Source organism: Nelumbo lutea, chromosome 7 (assembly GCF_056320005.1).
Source record: "Nelumbo lutea isolate HS-2025 chromosome 7, American lotus-T2T, whole genome shotgun sequence".
NCBI classification, from domain to species: domain Eukaryota; kingdom Viridiplantae; phylum Streptophyta; class Magnoliopsida; order Proteales; family Nelumbonaceae; genus Nelumbo; species Nelumbo lutea.
In genome coordinates, this window is record NC_142690.1 from 1,577,393 (window position 1) to 1,599,477 (window position 22,085).

At 39.5% G+C, this 22,085-nt stretch overlaps 3 protein-coding genes across 7 annotated transcripts; 1 reads left to right on the forward strand and 2 right to left on the reverse strand.

Moving 5' to 3' along the window:
- Positions 1–10,569: 10,569 nt before the first annotated feature.
- LOC148844552 (cytokinin riboside 5'-monophosphate phosphoribohydrolase LOG8-like) lies at positions 10,570–13,320 on the forward strand. Of its 4 annotated transcripts, none has more exons than XM_088954559.1 (7): positions 10,570–10,736; positions 10,836–10,933; positions 11,122–11,152; positions 11,251–11,350; positions 11,464–11,534; positions 12,342–12,485; positions 13,001–13,320. In XM_088954559.1, the coding sequence occupies exons 1-7, from the start codon at positions 10,641–10,643 to the stop codon at positions 13,076–13,078; spliced, it is 618 nt and encodes a 205-aa protein (XP_088810685.1). In that variant the 5' UTR covers positions 10,570–10,640; the 3' UTR covers positions 13,079–13,320. The 4 variants fall into 4 exon arrangements, with proteins under 4 accessions (XP_088810685.1, XP_088810689.1, XP_088810687.1 ...); XM_088954563.1 differs by having other exon boundaries at positions 10,575–10,736; positions 10,842–10,933; positions 11,467–11,534; XM_088954561.1 differs by having other exon boundaries at positions 10,582–10,736; positions 11,467–11,534.
- On the reverse strand, positions 13,100–16,110 carry LOC148844553 (uncharacterized). Of its 2 annotated transcripts, XM_088954558.1 has the most exons (3): positions 15,874–16,059; positions 13,992–15,749; positions 13,100–13,480 (listed from the first exon to the last, which is right to left on the reverse strand). In XM_088954558.1, exon 2 carries the CDS (start codon positions 15,693–15,695, stop codon positions 14,028–14,030), a length of 1,668 nt encoding a protein of 555 aa, XP_088810684.1. In that variant the 5' UTR covers positions 15,696–15,749; positions 15,874–16,059; the 3' UTR covers positions 13,100–13,480; positions 13,992–14,027. The 2 variants fall into 2 exon arrangements, with proteins under 2 accessions (XP_088810684.1, XP_088810683.1); XM_088954557.1 differs by having other exon boundaries at positions 13,992–16,110.
- A 1,113-nt stretch (positions 16,111–17,223) lies between these two features.
- On the reverse strand, positions 17,224–20,353 carry LOC148844554 (uncharacterized). Its single transcript, XM_088954564.1, has 2 exons — positions 19,618–20,353; positions 17,224–17,623 (listed from the first exon to the last, which is right to left on the reverse strand). Exons 1-2 carry the CDS (start codon positions 19,806–19,808, stop codon positions 17,335–17,337), a joined length of 480 nt encoding a protein of 159 aa, XP_088810690.1. The 5' UTR covers positions 19,809–20,353; the 3' UTR covers positions 17,224–17,334.
- Between the last annotated feature and the right edge of the window lie 1,732 nt (positions 20,354–22,085).

The window sequence follows — 22,085 nt, forward strand, 5'->3', positions numbered from 1 at the left end:
GAAGAAGGGTAGGCAGCGGTCGGCTGACTTAGACAAGAAGCGGCTTAGAGCGGCTATGCGGCCGTTTAGCCTCTGAACCTCTTTTACTTTCCGAGGTGGTTTCATATCTAGAATGGCTTTTATTTTGTCCGGGTTGGCCTCAATACCGCATCGATTGACAATGTAGCCTAGTAACTTGCCCGAGGTGACGCCGAAGACACACTTGTTGGGGTTCAACTTCATGCTAAACTGACGCAGGATTTGGAAAACAGAATCTATGTCTTGTATTAACTCTTGTGAAAACTGAGTCTTGACGACCATGTCGTCTACATAGCACTCTATCTTCATACCAATCAGGGGTCGGAATAGCTTATTTACAAGTCTTTGGAAAGTCGCCCCGGCATTTTTTAGTCCGAAGGGCATGACTTTGTAGCAATACAGGCCGGATTCGGTTATGAAGCTGGTTTTTTCCTCATCGGATGGGTCCATCCTAACTTGGTTATAGCCCGAGTAGGCGTCCAGGAAGCTTAGCAACTCGTTTCCCGAGGTCGCGTCCACTAGGCGGTCAATTCTGGGGAGGGGGAAGTAATCTTTCGGGCAAGCTCGGTTCAGGTCGGTATAGTCGACGCACATGCGCCAATTGCCGCTTGCCTTTTTTACCAACACCGGGTTGGCCACCCAGCTCGGGTAATGGACTTCCCTTATGAAGTTTGCTGCGAGGAGCTTCTCGACCTCCTCGTCGATCGCTCTCCAGCGTTTTGGGGCTAAGTTGCGTTTCTTCTGTCTAACGGGTCTGACTACAGGGTCAGTATTAAGTTTGTGAGTTATCAGTCCGGGGCTAATGTCGAGCATGTCTGCCGCGGACCAGGCAAAAATATCTAAATTTTGAAGTAAAAAACTCACCAGTTCGGCTCGTAGGGGGTCTTCGATGGAAGCTCCGATGCTTAGTGTGCGAGCTGGGTTCGTAGCTGAAGTCGGGATTGCGACTGTTTCCTCCGTGGATGAAGCTCGCTCCTCACCTTGCTCCGCAGGCCGCTCCAGTTCGAGGTCGTCGGCCGCCTTGGTTTTTCCCTTCAGGGCGGCAACGTAGCACTTGCGGGACTCGAGCCGGTCGCCCCGCGCTACCCCTATACCGAAGTCCGTAGGGAACTTCATGGCCAAATAGTAGGTGGAGACCGCCGCCCGTAGGATATGCGTGATCGGCCGCCCTATTATGGCATTGTATGGGGAGGGGGTCGCGACTACCAGGAAATCATGGTTGAGTCTGACCGCACAAGGCCATGTGCCGACTTCCACAGGGACAGTTACTTTTCCGAGGGGCCTGACTTCCTCTCCGCTGAAACCTACCAAGGGAGTGTTCGCGGGCTTCAGCTCGCTCCTCTGTAACTGCAGCTGGTCAAATGCTGATTTGAAGAGGATGTCTGCTGAGCTGCCCGAATCTACGAGTACACGCCTGACCTCGAAGTCGCTGATCCTTAGCTTAATGACAAGTGCGTCATCATGTGGGTAGTGGACTCCTCGCGCGTCGTCCTCCGTGAAAAAGATTGGTTCTTCGGTCTTTGGTTTCTTTGGGGGGTTCCGTTCTTCGATGGCCGCTTCGCGAACTGAAGTCCGGGCTGCTGCCGAGGTACACCCCGCTACCACCGAACCTCCCACTATTACATGAAGTCCGGGCGCGAACTGAAGTCCGGGCAGTCCTTCCGGAGGCTGCTTCTGCAACGGTTCGGCAGGTCTGTTGTTAGACTCGGGGGCATCCTTTTCGTGCTCCTCTTGCCGACATGCTTTATTGTTATTGCTGTGCTGTACAAAGTTTCTCAAGTATCCGCGACGGATGAGTCCCTCTATCTCGTCCCGGTGGTTATTACACTGTTCGGTGCTATGACCATGGTCTCTACGGAAACTACAATACAAATTCTTGTTTCTCTCGTTCGGATTTCCCTTTAGGCGAGGTGGCCACTTAACGTACGGAGTGTCTTTGATCGTCATTAAGATCTCTGTCCGCCTCGTGTTTAACGGCGTGTAGTCCGTCCGAACTGCTAGGGGGCCCGGAAGGACTGGTTCGGCTTCGGCTCCCGGGTCGGGTTTTTTCTATTCACCGGGTTGGAGAGCTCGCCTTCTCTCTTTCTTTTCTCGTTCCCGCCTTCGGTTCGTTGGTTGATTTCTTCCTCTGTCCTAATGAACTTATCCGCGAGTTTGAGGAATTCGGCCACGGTCGCGGGCTGGTTGGCCACCATGTGCCATTTGAATTCTTTGTGCGTCACCCCTCTTTTGGCCGCCGCGAGCTGCACTGCGGGGTCCAACCGCGGTATCTACAAGCATGCTTCGTTGAATCGCTTGATGTAGCCCCGAATAGATTCTCCTTCTCTTTGGACCACTCCGAAGATGCTTTCCTCTGTTCTGGGGCACCGTCGGCTGGTGACGAAGTGTGTGGTGAAGACTTGCACGAACTAGGCCCAACACTTTATCGACCCGGGGGCCAGGTTCCTATACCAAGTGCGGGCTACCCCCCTGAGGGTGGTGGTAAAGGCCACGCACATGCACGATTCGCTGGCCCTGGCGAGGTGCATTTGCGACTGAAAGGCGTCAACGTGGTCGTTGGGGTCGAAGGACCCGTCGTACTTGTCCAGAGGTGGGAGCTTGAAGTCTCTGGGTAAGGGGACCGCCAGGAGTTCCGATGCGAGGGGGGAAGGAACGGAGAGAGCCGGGGCAGCCCCTACCTCGTCCGAGCTCGTGTCTTTGCCTCTGAATTCCGACAAGGCGCGGGTGGCGGTTCGGCGACTTCGCCGTTGAGCGGGCCTTGTGCTGGCGCTGCTGGCCTCCGTGTTACCGAGCTCGATGGGCCCGGAATGCTGGTAGTCTGCCGCCAGGGCGCTGAATCGGTTTTTGGTGAGCGGGAGCTCGGGCTTGGAGCGCCGGGGTGCCGACCTCGCGGGCGAGGTTCCCGACCCGCCTGCGGGTTGCGAGGCGGGGACGACATTTTTCTCTCTTCGGCCTGGGGACGAGGCCTAGCTGTTGGGGTGGTTCTGGGGCCGGGAGGCCTTCGCATGGCGGGGGCGCCCATCCTGCAGGGAGGCCTTGACCGGCCTCGGAGCGGGGTGGCGAGGTGGAAGTAGTGGTTGGTTCAATGGCAATTGGGGGAACTGTTGTTGATAGTAATACTGGGAGATGTTGTGCAGCACTTGGTGCTGGTGAAGCTGGTGTTGCTGGAACTGTTGCATTTGGGCTTGCATTGCCCGCATGCACTGCATCAGGTCCTCCAATCGGTTTTGGCTAGCTGCCAGGGGGACGGCAGTTGGTCCAGTGAAGGTTGTCTCAATGGGGAGAGGAAAGGGGACGCTTCTGGTAGGAGGGTTTATGGGTGCCACTGCTTGTGGCGCGTTCAAGATGGGGATCCCATCCGCCGAAAGGGGGATGGTGAACTGTCCAACGCACACTACGGGGACCTGAAGTTGCTCCCCGGTTGCGTTTGTCTCCGTGCCACGTTTGGTGTTGCTGGAGGAGGCCATGAGTGTTGGGTTTTTTAAAGAAAAAGGGGTTATCGAAGTTTGGAGGGAGGCTTTTTGAAGCGTTTCCCACAGACGGCGCCAATTGATGAAGCGCGATCCGGCTGGTCTTAGCTGTCCGCTGCCTTGCTTCCGAACGGGGTAGCAGGGAACCTGAAACGGAGGAGATGAGAAAGCTCCGGGGGGAACCCAGTGTAGAGGCTCCGAAGCTCAAGTTAGAATCCTTCAAAAGCAAGGTAATACCAGATAGCGCAAAGTTTGCATACCTCCGTTGTCGGGGGGCAGGGGGCTCTTATAGTCACTTCGTGTACTCGTCCCGAGGCCCTTGTCAGATCGGGTATGATTACCCTTGTGCTTGTCAATTCGGCCGTCGTCCTTTCTGCTGAGACAGAACCGTCACTGCCTAACCGTCTAACTGGAGATGGCGGTGTTAGTGGCGGTGGCAGGTGGCCGTTTAGAGTGTTGCTGCCAAACGTCAGATCCCAAGTCAGTCAGGCGTGGCGCCCTCGGGCACAGACTTCCCTAGTGTCAGGCATGGTACAACTTGTTTGGTTTTGTGCCCAGTAGGTGATGCGAAGTGCTGAGCGAGGCGGTCTTGAGCTCGGAGGTATCTATAGGGCAGGTCAATTCAGCGAGGGGTATCCCGAATTGTTACAAGGTGGGTCAGTTCGGCGAAGTGTATCCCGAGCTGTTACAAGGTGGGTCAGTTCGGCGAAGTGTATCCCGAGCTGTTACAAAGTGGGTCAGTTCGGCGAAGTGTATCCCGAGCTGTTACAAGGGTCAGTTCGGCGAAGTGTATCCCCTTATTCCCGCCTAGGCTTGGCCCCTTTTGCCGAGCTGTTGTTTCTGCCATATGTCACATAATAGAGAGTTCGGGCCAAATCTTCCTTCACCACTTTTGTTTAGTTAGTTTGTTCGAATAAGATCCATCGGAGCTTAATTTCACAATCATCTAGAGCTAGTTCGTCCCCTATGTAACTATCTTATGTGCATGACTTTGTATAGCCAGATCGATCCATCACTGCAGCAGCAAGAAATAATGGATAACCTCAGATCCATTAATAAATAAATCTTTGCTGCTTGCTTCTTGTTGTCCTTTGTTGGATTGATTGTAAGTTTCAGGTAGTTTTGTGTTGTGTTCAACTACTGTTGAAAGATTATTATTTTAGAATTGATGGGTTAACGTTTCTCTGGACGTATATCATTATTATATCAACGCTCAGAATTTGGCTGGAAATTAATAACTGAGAAGTGAGAAGGGCCTCTATTAATTTCGTGTCTCCGTGGAAATCATGCATGCTCAGGGAATTAATTAAGTACAAGTAAGGATGACCGGGGCGGTGTGGGGAAAATTCAAAGATCCCCGTTCCCCACGGAAATGGGGATGGAGTAAAATTTTCCCCCCGCCGGGGTTTGGGAGTTGGGACAGGGATACATAGAGCGGAGCATTTAAATTCGGGTATAGTCACAATCCATTCACATGTGGCATCAAATGAAGCAGTAATGTTATGATACTTTCCAAGCATATTGTTTTTTTTTTTTCTTTTCTTTTTTTTTAAAGAAAACGTGTACTCTCTGGCTGTCACGGTGAGGTAGAGGCTGTCTCTACATTCATTACAAAGCAAAAACACCATTATACCAATGAGTCTTTTTTGTTTTTGATTTGGATCTAACGTTCTATTAAGTATTAATTTTAGACATTAGTTCAATATTAAATGATGAGGAATGAATTTGGGGATTAGTTGAAAACCAAAACTATTAACCATCTATTTCTCAACATGTCTCTCCTTTGAAGAAATTATTTATCTTTTTTTTTTTTACATTTTTTCTTTTTTTTTTTTGTTTTAAAAATATAAAACATTATCGTTGCTTATCTTGATTAAATTAATGAAATTAAAGATTTTACAAGGCCTTTTAATACATGTTATTATTACATTTAGAGAGAATAGTAATAATATATATCAAATAATATAAGGATAAATTTCTTAAATTATCCCTACTGTTTAACTAATTGACTAACTATACCCTTACAATTTATATTATCTTAGAGTACACTTAAGTTTTTAAGATTCGTTAATATTCCATCACAATTCGTACACATGTGATATCATATGAATTTTAAAATTTTTTCAAAATCCAATATTACCCCAGGTTATGAATTAACAGTGGCATGCTGCCTCGAAATCGAACGGCTGATCTGAGTTACCCTTCAGTTCCAGCACTCCATTTGCGACAGCAGCGTTCGCGGATGCCATGAACGGCTGATCTGAGTTGGGTTGAAGGATCATAGAGAATGACTCAGAAGCCACCTCGAAAAGGTTAGGCGAAAAGTAGTCCAGTGCAGCGATATTGTCATCTGTCCCAGTGGGTGGGCAAGTAGATTTCAAGCTGCTGAGATACGTCTCTCTGAGCGGATCACTGCCTGCAGTTTCCTGGAAGTCTCCATTGATCCTCTCTCGGAAGTTCACTCATCGAGCCATGCCAATGGTGTGTGCACCTGTAAATTTGCAGATAACAGCTAGCTTTATTAATTAATTACTCCATCCAACACTAATTATTAAATACAGGCAAAAGGATTATTCAGGCATTACCCAGAAGACCCTGTTCAGGAGTAGGTAGGTTCGAGGTTGCTAGGCTGAAGCTTGCAGTTCTTGAATCTTTTCTACCCAGAGGAACGTCGATTACAGAAATCTAGAGAGAAACAATGGAAGTAGAAACTCTCTTGCTGGTATTAAAAAGGTCAAACAAACAATTTCTTTTCATGAATTCTGGTAGCCCACCTCCTTTGAGCTATGCGGCCTTTCTTCGCCACCCGCAACCTGGCATGGGCGTTCCACGGTTCCGTCTCCGAATGGTTGACTGCCATGACGAACAAGAAACAGGAAAGGGGGTGGGGGAGAGGAGAGTACAGGTAAGGGAAGTTTCTTTCCACTTTTTTTTGTTTTATTTTGAAAATTTGAAGAAGGATAAAGGGTAAAATCGTTTTTCTCGTCTTTTTTAACGGTAGTCTAGTCAATTTTCAAACAGTAACGGTACATTTAGTCAATTAGCTAAACCATAAGGATAGTTTAAGAAATTTATCCAAAATATAAATAAGTCGAGGTTAAACAATCAAAAAATTATTAATTTAAAATCAACTAAACTTTCATTAAAAATAAATATTAATAAAACTTAAAAAATATTAAAAATGTTTTTCAATTCCACTTAAAAATCAAACTTAATAAATGCTAATAAAAATAAGAAATTTAAATATAAAAATATTATTTGATAGCTTTAATAATATTATTAGATAACTTATGAGTTAAGAACTTTATTGTGTATAATAAACTCATTAAAAATGATAAAAATTAATGAAAATTTAAATTGTAGAACCCATTTTATTAATAATATTTTGTTGCAAAAATTACTAAATAATAATGAAAAATACCAACAATTAATTAAAAATAAGAAATTTAAATATAAAAATATTAATTGATAGTTTTAATAATATTATTAGATAACTTTGTATTAATGCATTTTTATTTAATTAATAATTTTTATGAGTTGAAATTTTTATTGTGCATAATGAACTCATTAAAAATGATAAAAATTAAAGAAAATTTAAAATGCAAAACATGTTTTATTAATAGTATTTTATTGCAAAAATTACTGAATGATAATGAAAAAATACCAACAATTAAATAAAAATCTGGAAAATTCTGAAAAACCTAAACATAATTAAAATACTAAAAATAATTTATAAATATTAAAAATTAATAATATTTTATATTAATAAGAGTATTTACTAAAAATAATTAAAAAGTACAATTAATAGTATTTTATTATTAACAAATATAAAAAATTATTAAAAAAATACCCAAGCTGGAAATTATTTAAAATTAGCTGTAATTTTTATTAACTATGTTATTTATTTAGTTATTTAATTTATTTTTACTGAGAGAAAGTGCAAATTAAATTTATGGTAACTAATATGCAAAAATAAATGTTGATAATACTCAAAATTATTGAAAAATACTCACATTCAAAACTTCCTGAATAATAATGAAAAACACAAAAAGTTAAGTTAATTGGAAATCCAAAAATTCTGAAAACCTAAAGCTTAACTAAAATACTAAAAGTAAATAAAAATAAATTAATTGTATTTTATTGCAAAAAACACTGATAATTACCAACAAGTTATACTTAATTACTAGAAAATTTTGTTCGTGCCGTGGTGAACGAACAAAACCAAAAAGAGGGCCGTCTCAGCAGAAGGAGAAGGACCTGCAACGGCAGAGACTACCGAACAAGCAATGGATTGAGCGCTAGCGCGAAAGCCGTTGTGCGCCGGCTTTGAAGCTGCAACGGCTTTCGCGCGTCAGCGCTCATGGAGTTGCTTGCTCTCCTCTCCTTTGCAGTCGAGCGATTGAATCACCTCCGCTTGCGCTAGCGCCTCTCCATAGCCCAAAAAGACTCTAAAGGCTATTAGTACCAAGCGCAAGCGCCTGATTTGGAAGCTTGCTGTGTAATTTCATAAAAAAATAAAAAAGTGTGTGAACCTCCGCTTCAGAAATTGTTGTATTTTAAATAAATACAATAATTTAATAATTACAATATTTTAATAATTATTAATAATAAGTAACAAGCCATTATAACTTAATGTAATCCGATTAGATCTCTAAATTTGCAGGCTCAAGTAGCTATTTTCTTTTGAGTTAGGTCAAGTTGAGATATGCACCATGCCTACACATTATCAGGGATAATAAGATTCCGAGTCTAATTGGGTATCAAACTTTTAGAGTCCAATGATGGCTTTAGTGGATAGGGCCCAAGCTAAGCAACCCTAATAAGTTAAACTTGAAAGTTATATGTATATATGGTAAATATTATTATATAATATTTAAATAACAAATTTTATACTAATATATGTTTTTTTATACTAGATTAGAATTAAATAAAAATTTTAACTTGTAAAAAATCATAGCTTAATAATTAACATAGACCTCTTTATCAACAGAAAATGTGCAAGCCTAAGCCTGGGTCCGAGCTAACCATTGGGCCTAGATCTCAAGCTCGAGCCCAGACCTTATATAAAGCCCGAAGCTCGAGCCCGAGCTCGAAGCCCAATCTGTACACAAAATGTTTTATTTTCAGTATACTTTTATAAACTAATATTATATTAGTTTAGTAATAATTTAATAAATTAATAAACTAATTTATATTTCCTAACAGTAAATATTTTGGTTTCTGTTTTTTTTGTTTGTTTTTTTTTTTGTTAAACCAGTTTTTGGTTTTAGTTTTTAGAATTATAAATTCGGTTAACCAAAATTTCTATTATTATATGTAATATATGATATATAATATATAATATGTGACATATAATATATAATATAATTAAATTTGTTTCATAATATATATTTTATAATATATAATATATATAATAGAGTATATATTATTAAAATTTGGTTTTGACCAAAATAACCAAAAACTGAACCAAAAATATATAGAAATGTTATACTATTTAGATAACAAATTTCATATTAATACATATATAGACATACATACATACATACATACATACTATATATATATATATATATATATATATATATATATATATATATATATATTAAACTAGAACTAAATAAAAATTTTAATTTGTAAAAAAAATCATAGTTTTATAATTAACTTGGGCAATCCTGTAAACTTACAAAAATATTATTATACTTAAGGTGTGGGCTAGGTTAGGCCAAGCAATCTTAAAAACTTCTAAACCCGAAATTTTTAAATTTTCAGTTCATCAGGCTACACAATGTGGGTGGCCCATCCCTTATAGTTCCTTTGGCTTCAATATTATCTAAAAATAGTTTAAAAAAACCTAAAAATAATGCATGCATGGGTGCACTTGGTTTTGTGACTTTGGTCCAATCCAATTTCGAATGTTACGATTCATGCAACTTGAGTTGGTTGGGTCAGGATGAGGATCAATTCAAGCCTAATCCAAAGTCTTAAACCTTGAATTTGGGCTTAGATTAATTTACTTATGACTATAGCCTAATTTTATATATTTACTGATATTTAATTATTTTAAATATTTAAGTGATATTTACAAAAAATTGAAACATTTAATCATTAATAAAGTAAAATAAAGAAAATAAAACACTAACAAATAATGTGGAAAAATAATTATTTTATTAAGTAATTAGCAATAAGTATTATTTTTTGCTAAAAATATTAATATCATTAGTCCAAATTACTAAATTACTAAAACATTTTTGTAATAAATTATTAATATAAAGATTTAATTATTTTAAACAACATTACATTCTTTCCTTAATTATAAGTATTGGTTATTTCACTTTCCTTGCTAAATCCCGTACATCACACGGGTTCCCCCTAGATCACATTTATGACTGAATAATTGAGGAAAAATCGTTTTATTAACATAAGTTCTTAAATCATATGATTCTTTTTCATTTAGGATTGTTTGAATAAACCAACTCTTTCATATTTAATCAAATTTATAGGTTAGATTTGCCTTCATTTACAAGATACAAGAAAATCTAGAATTTAAAACAACTAAATCGGCATGGTAAAGCAATGGATGATTATGATTAATTAATTGAAAAAGGACTCTTGAAACCTAAACAGTAGAAGCTAAGAATAATTTCCTTGGAAATTGTTTTAATGGTTTGAAAGGGCAAGGTAGCAGTGGTTGTAAGTAGAGAGAGAGAGAGAGAGAGAGAGCTGTAGAGACTAGCTACCTGTCCCTGAAATGAGAGATTTTGGAGAAATACACGGAGTGTTTTCCAATCCAATTCTCCAGGTTAAAATACTGTAAACCAACTCTTAATCCATTTCCAATTCCAAGAAGGGAGAAGGGCCCCTATTCTGTGGAAAACAGAAAATGGTGATGGATAGTAAAGAAAGAGAGAATCTCGTTTGACTTTATTATTTGCAATTTTTCTGATTCAGGTTTCAGGGTCCATGCAGCTCAAGGAATTAATTAAACACATACCACGCTAACAATATCACATGCAATAGACTTCTCTTTTCGTGGCAAGTAATAAATAACTCCTTATGTGGCAAATATATAGGAGAGACAACGAGGTGACATACTTTTAGGACGGAGTAGCTTTCTGTTTCTTTAGTACTTTGGAGTTTGGAGGCCAAGAGGTCATGGGCAAGTTCAAGACGATTTGTGTCTACTGTGGGAGCAAACCAGGGAATAGACAGATTTTCAGTGATGCAGCTCTTGAGCTTGGAAGAGAACTTGTAAGATGGCCTCTCTCGCTCTCTCTAACTTTCTTTCTTCTTTTGACATTTAAAAAAATTGGGTATATGTTTTGGGGATCATTTAATGGCCATTTACAGGTGCAGAGAAAGATAGATTTGGTATATGGAGGAGGGAGCGTTGGGCTTATGGGGTTGGTTTCCCAGGCTGTTCTAAAAGGTGGATGCCATGTTCTTGGGTAAGAGAAAAAGAACTGATTTCTTCTTCATCAACAGATGTAGATTTTAGATTTCTTTCTCTTGAGTGATATGATACGATTAGTATTGCTGGTATTGTGATAAAGGAAATAATTTGATATAGTGGGCAGCATTATTATATCATCACATTACTGTCTTCCTCTCTGATTAGTCTTCTTTTGCATTCTAGAGTTATCCCAGCTGCTCTTGTTCCACTTGAGGTATAATCTCTCTCTCATACATACACGCACAATCACATTTTCAGTTTAAAGGTTCTACTTCTATAAATGGTGGTGATTGGTGAAGAATTGGGTATCAGATATCGGGACAAGCAGTGGGTGAAGTACAGATTGTATCGGATATGCATGAACGCAAGGCTGAGATGGCTCGCAGAGCAGATGCTTTTATCGCGCTTCCAGGTATCTTCCGTTTCTATTGTGAATAATAAGTTTCTTCAAAACAAAATGGAATAACAACTGTGTTACTGGTAAAGTCAATTCAAGCATTAATAATTGTGATTAAATTAATGAAGGAGGATATGGGACAATGGAGGAGTTGCTTGAAATGATAACGTGGTCTCAGCTTGGAATCCACGAGAAACCAGTAAGTTCTACTGTTTCTGCTTCTTCGTCTGTAAGTAATGAACTTAAAGCACTTTTTTTTTATTAGTTAAAAAAAATCAGAAACTTCAATGGCTAGCATCCCAATAGACATGGTTGGAAGTTGGGCTTCAATATTATAATTAATTCAGTCAAGTCTTTTTTAATCCCTTGGTCCAAGGCGTGAAGTGGGGCATTTTACTACTCTCTCCAGGAGGATGAGCAACAATGGAGGTGTTTGATAGTCGATACAGGTTGATTTGGTCTTTGAAACCAGAATGCGTTCAAGATGGATGCCTCCTCTTACATCAATCAAGCAAATATCTTATAAAACAGGGGTTCATACAAATTGGACAAATTATTAAAAAAAAAAAAAATCAGGCCAGAGGTCCACAGCAAATCAGAAGCAAATGGTACCAAAGTCTGAATCAGAAGCAAATCAGGCCAGAGGTCCACAGCAAACATGTTTGATGTGCTGTGGCCTGTGTGACCGAGACTCCTTACCTGTTGTCAAAAGACAGCATCTATTGGTTCAAATAGCCGATTCAGACACTCTTTCCTCCATAGGCCATGTTCCTTCAGATAATGCTCCCCCCTGACCCATTTTTTTCTCAGCTCTACCATTGCATCTTGAATGTAGTCGACTTTTCACAGTGTTCAGCATGACCCAGAAACTTGTAGGTTGAACCATGTATAGTTTTCGTTCACTTATGAATACTATAACAACAAATAATAATTATAATAATAAAACGACAGCTCATGGTCAGAGGTCCTCTAATTGTATTTCTAATTCTGGATCTTTCATAAACAGGTGGGTCTCTTAAATGTAGATGGATACTATGACTGCTTACTTGGACTGTTTGACAAAGGTGTCCAGGAAGGCTTTATAAAGCCTTCATCAAGGAACATTGTCATCTCTGCAAGGACCCCTGGAGAATTGATACAGAAAATGGAGGTATTCTCATTTTTCAAGTAATATCAAACTTTGTTGACTGTATTCTCATCAAGGGTTGTCCTGGTTTATTCTTTGAAATCCAAAGATTCTTCACAATGACAATGATTTACGATTACCAATTCTGGAATATTTCATCCCCTCATTAGGCTAAACTAAGAAAAACACTTATATAATAAACAATAGCCATCTGATGAAAAGCATTGAAAACACAAATATTACCAATATAATTCCAGTATTTGGTGAACGACTATAATCAAATAAGCAACTAAAAGCAGTTGTGGAAACTGATCTGGTATTTATACTCATCCTCTTACTATAATCTTGACAATATGGCCCACCCAAGAGGTAGGCCCATCAGCAGTTATGCTGATCGGTCTAAGGACATCAATGGAAGATATGTTCCTAAACAATCTCCCTGTTGATTTAAATAGTATAGATGTGATGGAACTGTGAAGATTGAAAGGTCTGATCCTCCGTATTCTATTGTTGTTAACTGCTCTTTATGGCTTGTGTAGGAATATATCCCAATTCATGACCAAGTTGCACCAACCAAAAGCTGGAAAGTGGTAGGACCAACCATGCCAAAAATCTAGCTGCTACTTCTTTCAGCAATCTTTCAAAGAAAATTTGTTGTTTCTTTTGTACTTCATTTATTCAATCTTAGTACAAGAGTTTGTACTTCATATTACAAAAACCGACCAAAACTTGAAACTGAAAATATTACCTTCTCTTCCTGATATTTTAAGGGAAGGCTGAGAGTGGAAGAGATTGTTCTGTATTTGCCAAATAATGAGTCAAGTGAAGGAAGCACAAAGCCTGTGGTTTGAAATGTCAAGTTGGACCTTTAAGAACTAATTACATTAAGAAACCACTCATCATTCAACTGCAGTCATTTGAAATCCATAGCTTCCAAATGTATCATATGTTCATGAGTAGGTAATGTACAAATTCATCCACCGAGTTCAATCTGCCACTGTAGGCCCATCTGACACAGCCTGAAAAAGAGATATGCATTGTGAATTGCAATATAATCCATCCTTCATAGATGGATTCACTGCACCAAAAGCAGCAAGCGATCTAGGAGTAGTAAATCAAGCTCATTGACCAATCCATTCTTCTACATGAATTTTCAAAATCCCATACAGGTGCTGAACAGGTAAAAAGAATTGATCCAGATGACCCTGAATTTATCATCAATCCCTACTTATCTTGCATTTCTACTCTTGTTTTTACCTTAAAATGATAGCCAGAAAAGAAAAATAGATGAAGGGACTTTGTCTCACATTCAAAGTATCTCAAAAACAGATAAATGGATATAAATCAAAAGAAACTCAATTGTGAAAACTGTTAAAACATATCAAACAGAAGCAAACTAGATACAAACAATGTGGTGGGCAAATGAGTAATGCAAACAACTCAATAGGCTGCAAAGGATCTTCTCAATATGTTAACCCCAAAATTGAATAAAGAAAATAAAACATTGAGAAATTGACCAAGAAGTCTTACAACTTTTCCATTCTCCACATCAATTCCATGAAAGGGTCAGCACGTATTGATACCATCCTTGCAATCCTTGGTCAAATTATAGAATGTCTCTACGCGTGTCTTTGCCCTGTACAGGACCTCAGTGTCCACTGCAACTCTCATATACCCATCAAACTCAACTGGCTTGCCACCATTCAAGAGCTTGGTCTCGTTGTACCACTCACTGGTATTTCCCCATAACTCCTTGTAATCGTCAAGCAGATGGACCTTGTATTGAGACCTCAACTTATCAAAATAGTTATAGAAGGGTTCATTAGTGGCAATATACAGATTCCTCCAAGGTTGAACCATCCCTTTGAGCTTCTCAAAGAGGGCAGCTGGAGATGTATCGTTATCCAAATGTGGCCAGAGCTCCTTATTCTGTGCTTTCTCTCCTCGGACAACATGAACTGCATCAAAATCCCAGTCCATCCGCCCACTAATCTCAGAAACTATATTCATCAGTCTCTTTGACTTCCACACAGCATGCCAGGGTCTCTGCACATACTTCGCAGCCGGCCCTTCACAAACTCTGTACCAGTAATTCTCTGGCTCTGGTGCATCGAATTGCCTCCGTATAATCGTGTTCTTATCCTTTTTAAGCTGCATTGGCGTGATCTTGTAGCTTGCAACCTTTCTAACGGGGATCTTCTTCTTACGGGTCTTATCCCATTTCCTCCAATCCCTGAGAAATTCGCCTTCCTCAACAATTGAAGCCTCCTCCTTAAGATGCTCAAAATCAAAATAGTACCGGAAATCCTTCCCCTCCTCATCCTTTCCACTCGGATTATTATACTGTGCAGACAAGCACATACCTAGATCCATCACAAACGTTCGATTCAAGAACTGCGCCTCTCCTAGACCACACAAGAAACTCCACAGGAAATGGTTCATCCCCTTGCAATAATCCCCTCCACGCGAGTAGTACAAGTACCTTCCCTTCGAGAATGCAACTTCGGATCCAACCGTCGGGATCGTGTCATTGATCTCGTCGTCGCGAACCGGTGGAGGATTCGGATTCTTAGGACCTCCCGTGCTCAGTGTCGAATTCAACTTAGGCCTCTGTCGCCTTGCATTGATCCCAGAATGCCATCGGCCTGCGCCGGCAACCACATAGCTACAGTCCTCTTTAACGCCAATTCTAAACCTCCTGAAGTCCCTGTACTTGCGCCAAGATTTCTCCTTCTTGTTCCGGAACCTCCAAGCCACGTCGCACTCGTTGGGCTTCGACCCGTTAACCGGTGTCTGATAATCCAAGAACACAATTGACTTGAAGACCTTGAGATTGAACTTCTCAATCACAACCAAAACACGCGGATCCGAACAATTCACAGCTTCGCCACAGCTGGATACAGGGGGGGTTGAGTTCTTCAGTTTCTCCTCGCTTTTCTCGACTACAGCTTCCGTTATTGGAACAGCCGCGAGTGGTGCTGCAGCAGGGGAGACAGCGACCAGATCTTCGCCGGTTGTGAGGACTGAAGTGTCGGTTTTGAAGGTGGCGTTCTCGACCTCAGTGAATGCCCTGGTGAGGGCCTTGGAGGACTCGAGCCAGGGGTCGGGAGGTTGGTACGTGATGGCGATTACGGTAAATACAAGCACAGAGAAGACGAAGACGGAGAAGCAGACATTGCTGATGAGTTTTATGACGTTCTGCCCTATTGGGTCTGTCGAACTCGTTTCTTTCATGGACGTTTAAGGATTTGCGAGAAGAGAAGCCTAATTCCGGAATGCCAGCTAGATCTTCAAATAGAAGCAGAAGAAGATGAAGATGAAGATGAATTCAAGTGGAAAGAGAACCAGGAAAGAAAAATGAATGAAACCAAGTAAGAAATTTCTGGGGTTGGTTCGGTTGCTTATCACTCACCTTACCTTAGATCTGTGGGTACAAAACGTTCCAAAATTTTTTTCTGTGGATTTTTCTCTTTCTCTTTCTTTTTTTTTTTTTTAAAGGTTTTGTTGGAAGGTAGGACTTAGGAGAGAATCACAATTCACAGCAGGGGAGAGAGGGAGTAAGGAGAGTGTAGAGTTGCAGACTGTGATGTGATGAGCCGACGGTCCCGTCCGTCCTAAGCAATAAAACGAGTTTTGCAACGCTGTGCACAAACAACAAGAAGACACGCAAGCAAACAAAACTGAAAAATTAGGTAACGAGTTCCACTCCCACCAAATTTTTAAGGCGAAATACCCAAGCGTTGCAGAAGCTCGTTGCTTACGTGCATTTCTTGTAAAGTTGGGATTTAAGTAACTACCGAATGGTTTTCAAGCCTCAAGCGTAGCGGGTTTCAACTTTCAAATCCAATCTGTTAGTGCTTACTGCTTAGTGTCGGTTTATAGACCTGGGCCGGGCGGGTTTAGGGCAGGCCCAGGCCAACTTTGAGTGTTGAGTCCAAATGAGCAAACGCAGTAACGCAGGCCACTGGCCACTACAATACGAGGTCATGGTAGGGTTGAATTTATTAATGAGTTGGCATTACCGAGCTTCCAGCACTGGTACGTAAGAGTCCTTGGTCATCCGCCTTAATTTTCTGCAGTTCTACACTATAACTATAACGTGGGCAGCAGGCACCAGGAATTGTGTCGGTTGCTTATTGCTGCGAACACAAGTGTACAAACCAAGCTACGTGACCAATCATGTATGAACACAAGCGTACACAACCCACATCATTGTACGTCTTTATATGGATGGAATAATGGAACACTACTGTGTTAAATTCTAATTGGTCACGTAACCGAGTCCGGATCTGGTCCCAACACCCACTGTAGCTGTATATTGAGAACGTCTCACCGGTCACCACGAAGGACAAGAGATTGGTTGTTGGGATGCTGTACGGGTTGGAACTCAACTAGATCCATACTCCACATAACCAGGGCGGCACGTTTGTGTTGGCAGCAGAACCAGGGAAACGAGCAAGCGTTTTTTAATTCTTCTCCCTTTTTGTTAACGTGAAAGTAAAGGTTTTGGTAACGCATTAATGGAAGTTAACATGTAACTTTCAGAGTTGTTGGAGTGGAATTTACGCCATCGATACCATGTTTTTTAGCTAGGTATCATCAAATGCAATTTCAGTACTAATTGATCATTATTGGTTTAGTAATTGGAATTGATTACTCTATAACTGGTTGGAAGACTTTCAAGAGAATGATTAAATATAAATTAAATATGTTGCAGATATTGTAAAAGAAGTGAGAGTATTAATTTTAGTCTGTCTAACTCAACCATACCATAGCTACTAAACACTAATAGCTTAATTTCAGTACACAAATGGAGGGGCAAGGTGTATGAAGTTTTCGTGATGTAAGGGTATATATTATATATATTTGCACATCAATGAATATGATCAATTAGTGAAATGGCCATCTCATACGAATGCATGGTTGTAATCATGGAAATAGAAATTCTTGTACATGAAATGTGAGAGCCACCTTGAAGATGCAAAGCACAGAATAGAATTGCCACAGAAACCACTCTAGCCTTTGCAATGGTGGACGTCATTATGCTCTGCTTGATGGCTGCAACAATCCCAATCAAGGCAATACAAGTAACTTGCAGGACTACTTCTAGCACCTTGAGACCCTTCAGTGCACCACGGCAGTTCACCACATGAGACCACTGCCTGCGGCAAAATAAGGCCAACAACTCAATCATCCATGTGAACATATATATAGTATCTAGTAATTAATACCATGTAGCTCTATGTATTAACATATTTACATAAGTACATCATCATCTAACCCTTGTCGCAACTACCGAATTATGTATATGGGGTTGGCTAAATGAATCCTTTTTCCTCATTTCTTTCAAATATCTAGTATGAAAAGACGAACCAGGATCTATGCATCTATCAACATGAGAGTTTGGTAAAAGTTTCAATGCAGGCTGCTAACCTGTCACACATATCCTTAGGATTGGCAGGGCAAGACAAGCTCACACTGGTTGCCTTCTTTGGCGCATATTTTCAAGTGGGCTATCAGCTTTTTAGAAGCTCAAAAACTCACTTTACAATCTTTCTCCATTTGGTTGGAAGAAAATCTTTCCGCTAAAAGACTCTGTCGATTCAAGCTTATTTTGGGAAGAAAATCTTTTTTTCACCCACTTTGATTATTGGACAAAATTCTCATTGCAAGAAAGAAGAAACAAAAATAAAGGGTTTATACAAATATACAAGAGAAAGGGCAACATGATCCCACAAATTAAGGAATGGGCAGTTTGGGGATTTAGAGTTGCTTAAACAAGCACTTTGGAGGGGGCTAAGTATTATCTGAAAGTGAAAGTTCAAGGTGGGGTCTTTATTGCAAATGAAACTTCAGCGGAGGGGAGGTGTCACTACTCACAACCCCCAAACAGGGTGGCAATATGTAATTTCCCCTAAAAATGTCAATCAGAGAATTATAGTGGTGGATTAAACCAATTAATTCAGATGTTCCATATGCTCTTTAGGCGCAGTTTTAAAGGAGTACAAATATTTAATAAGTAAAGTGTAAAATTTTATATTTTATATTATTTTGTATGTATTTATATTGTATACATTTGTATTTGCACTCTTTCCACATATATCAATTCATATTCGGCAAATGTTCTGAAGATCAACGAACTATGGGCCGAAGATAATTAGGGGAACACTAATGACTGAACCATGGGCCATGATCTTCGTGCAAATGTTCTGAAGATCAACATATATCAACTCATCTTCGGCATACTGATAATGCAAGGATGGGTTCGCATCTAAGTTATATTGATACCAACGAAGGGGAAAAAAAAAAAAAGAAAATCAGAAAAAGCATAGCTAAATCATCACTAATTCAACAAAAATATCACTTAATTTTGAAAACAAAAGAAAAAACAGCATAACGTCAAAGAAAGATGAAATTTGATGCAATCTAGGGATGCAAATGGATCAAATCGGATTTGAATCATGGTATATCCAAATCCGATCCGATACTATGAAAAGTAGATCTGATATGAAGATTTGATCGGATGTCACAAACATGGATTTGAAATCGAACCCAATTAGAAAGTTGGATATTCGGATCTGATCCAATCCGATTTATTTTTTTAAAACAATTAATAAATTATTAAAAGAAAAATAAAATATAAAAATTTAAATATAGAAAAACAAAAAATGCAAGTATCTTTTCAATTATTTTTGTCGTATATATACATTCTTTATAAAAATAAATAATATAACAAATTTATAAAAATACAATATAAATAAATAAATAGCAAATCTATATGCTATATATTTATATAAATATCGGGAAAATCTGTGATACAGAAAAGATATGATATGGAAAGAGTTTTGACCAATCAAAACCCACTCATGAATTTTGATTAATAATACCTTATTTGCTCGTGATTTCAATTTATTAGTCAGTTATTTTTACTATATCATATGTTTTCCATATCATAGTGAACAAATGTATCCAATTGCATCTTTTGGGATAAGATAAGGGTGATTTGTACTCTACATATTTGTATTTATACTCCTTCCGAACTGAGCTTCTGTATAAATTAAAGAGGTAAACTGAAAACAAAAAAATAAGAAGAATTAAAATGTTATCCACTTTAATCGGACTAGCTGGAAGTCAAGTCTGCAACCAGAATAGTTACCGGAGCACCATCAGGCGGCGCCTGAGGAACGAATTTGCAGGCACCAGCACCATCGAAGCAGCATCCATGGTACACACATTGCAACCGCCCCCACTGATCGATCCGTCCTTGGGAGAGTGGCGCCAACGGTCGTCGAACACCTGCCATTTCCCTTCATTCCTATCCCACCAGACAACAACGTCGAAACCCATCACCCTCTTTGGGTGCGGCACCCTCTTATCAAGATCATATACAGGCGCAACGGGGTACCGTCGCGAATACCAATCAAATTTCTCCTTTCCTCCACTACTTTCAGCCTCAGACGATGCCGGTGATGGATCTGTCGGTTCAGTCGAAGAAATGGTCGAAAGAAGCTCGATTTCGGTCTTGTTTCTGCAATTCGACGAGGAAAGTGAAGTGGGTCGTCGATCGAAGGATTAAACAGCATTGACTTCTGAAAAGGAGGTTTTGGTTGAGATTGTCGAGACTCGAGAGGTGTACTGAAGGGAAGGGCACAACTGTTAGAGCTGCCATCGCCACCATTCTCACGGATCGATGTTGCCTGTTAGCTTCTCATGCAAGTTGAAAAGAGTGATCTGCACTGATCAATACAAATTATAACTATAAGCATCTCTACCAATTTCATAAACATGTAAGCAAGACTTTGCTTGCAGAGAGTGCCGTTGTGTGAAAACTGAAAAGCATGTAGCTAATTAAGTGTGACACCATCATAATTCACACGAAATAAGTGGCAACCATTTTAGGGAAAAATGCTGACCCATTGACATTTATAATTGGAAATGGCAGTTTACTGCTGATCAATGCAAATGGCACCAATAATTCCAATAGATGATAAAATAGATTATTAGATTAAGCCATTATGGTATGATGACGGGTCGGCATTTTACTGCTTATTAAGTAGAATAGTAAATATTTTATTCCATGAAATCATAAATGTATACTTAATTATTTCATGGAAATGGCAGTAAACTGCTTGCAAAGTTGGACAATTCAACCACTCGAATTGTTTCATTCCATGCAAACGCATGTTGAAATCTAAACAGTTCAATCATTCGAATTAAATTGGTCTAATAAAACTTTTTAAATAGAAATAAGTATAGAAAAATAAAAAAAATGAGACAACTAAAGGCATATTTTTAGATATAAAAATATTTAAAAACGCCAACACCTATGTGGCGCGCATTTTTTTAATACCAATCATAGCCAAGTATCACTCTGATTGTTTGTTCCTTAGGATGGTTAATTGAGTTAATAGTCATTAAGAATGTGATTAGTTTAAGCAAGCCTTTGGTTAAGTAAAGGATGTGGGCCTTGATGGCACACTTGCTCAAGGGATAATGAGTATATGGACCCGAGGAAACGAACCAGATAGCTCAGCGAAACGTGATCAAATTTCACCTAGAATCTAGGGTTTTGGCTTTCAAAGAAAATCACTTAAAATCTTAGATGGTGTTTTCTAGAATTCTACTATTATTATGTTGAAGCATGATAAGCAGCCTAAATCATTTTTTTTTTTTTTTCATGTGTATCTTTATCCCTATACTAAAGCAAAAGGGTCCACGTCACTAACATCTTTTCTTAAAATAAGTTAATATTCTCCTAAAAATGAAAGCCAATGAACATTAGAGGGCTCCTTCTATTTTAGTTTTATTTAAGAAAACCCATATATGACACGGGCCTCATGTGGCAAGGTGCTAAAGAGCACAGTCTGACAGTTAAAGAAAACATATATTTTCCCCTCCTCAGGTTTTGGAGAAAGCAAGAAAAGTTCATCAAATTGAACTCGTTAGAGAATTTTCTAATAAGTGGCGACCGACCGATTATTTGAAAATCCCCAAAATGCAATACGATCAAAATTAATTTTGATGCATCTTGTATAAATGGTTTCAATTGAAGACCTAGTTCGCATTTGGTTTAGAGTACCAGCATGTCTTTCGTGAGGCTAAAAAAGTTGCTGATTGACTTGCTCATTAAGCTCAATTCAGTCCTTCAGATTCTTGGGGACATGCTACCCCAGGGCTTGTGTAGCACTACTTGGATTTATCAAAAAGAATAAGAAAACATTTTCGATTTCCTATGATAGTGCTTTAGATCAATCAAGGCAGCAGAAGGCCTCCTTACCATATACAATCTAATAACTCAGCCAAACTAGGCCAAATTTCAAATAGGATCAATCCTGTTTATTGCATCTTTGAAATCGTAGATTAAGCTGATCAACTTGCTAGATGGGCAGTTCAAACCATCACAAGTATTATTTTACCAACCTAAAACCCCATATAGGTGGGATCAGACCAACATTGGGTAATGGCCTTAATCTTTTATCGTTTTAAAGAGAAATTATTTTACCTACTTAAAACAAGTGCCCGGTGTCCACAAGCGATAAAGTTAAAAATTAGGGAAGATCTTTGCTGTGCTGAAAACTGATAAAAGCATACAAATAACCAACTGTTAAGTGTTCATTTGACCCG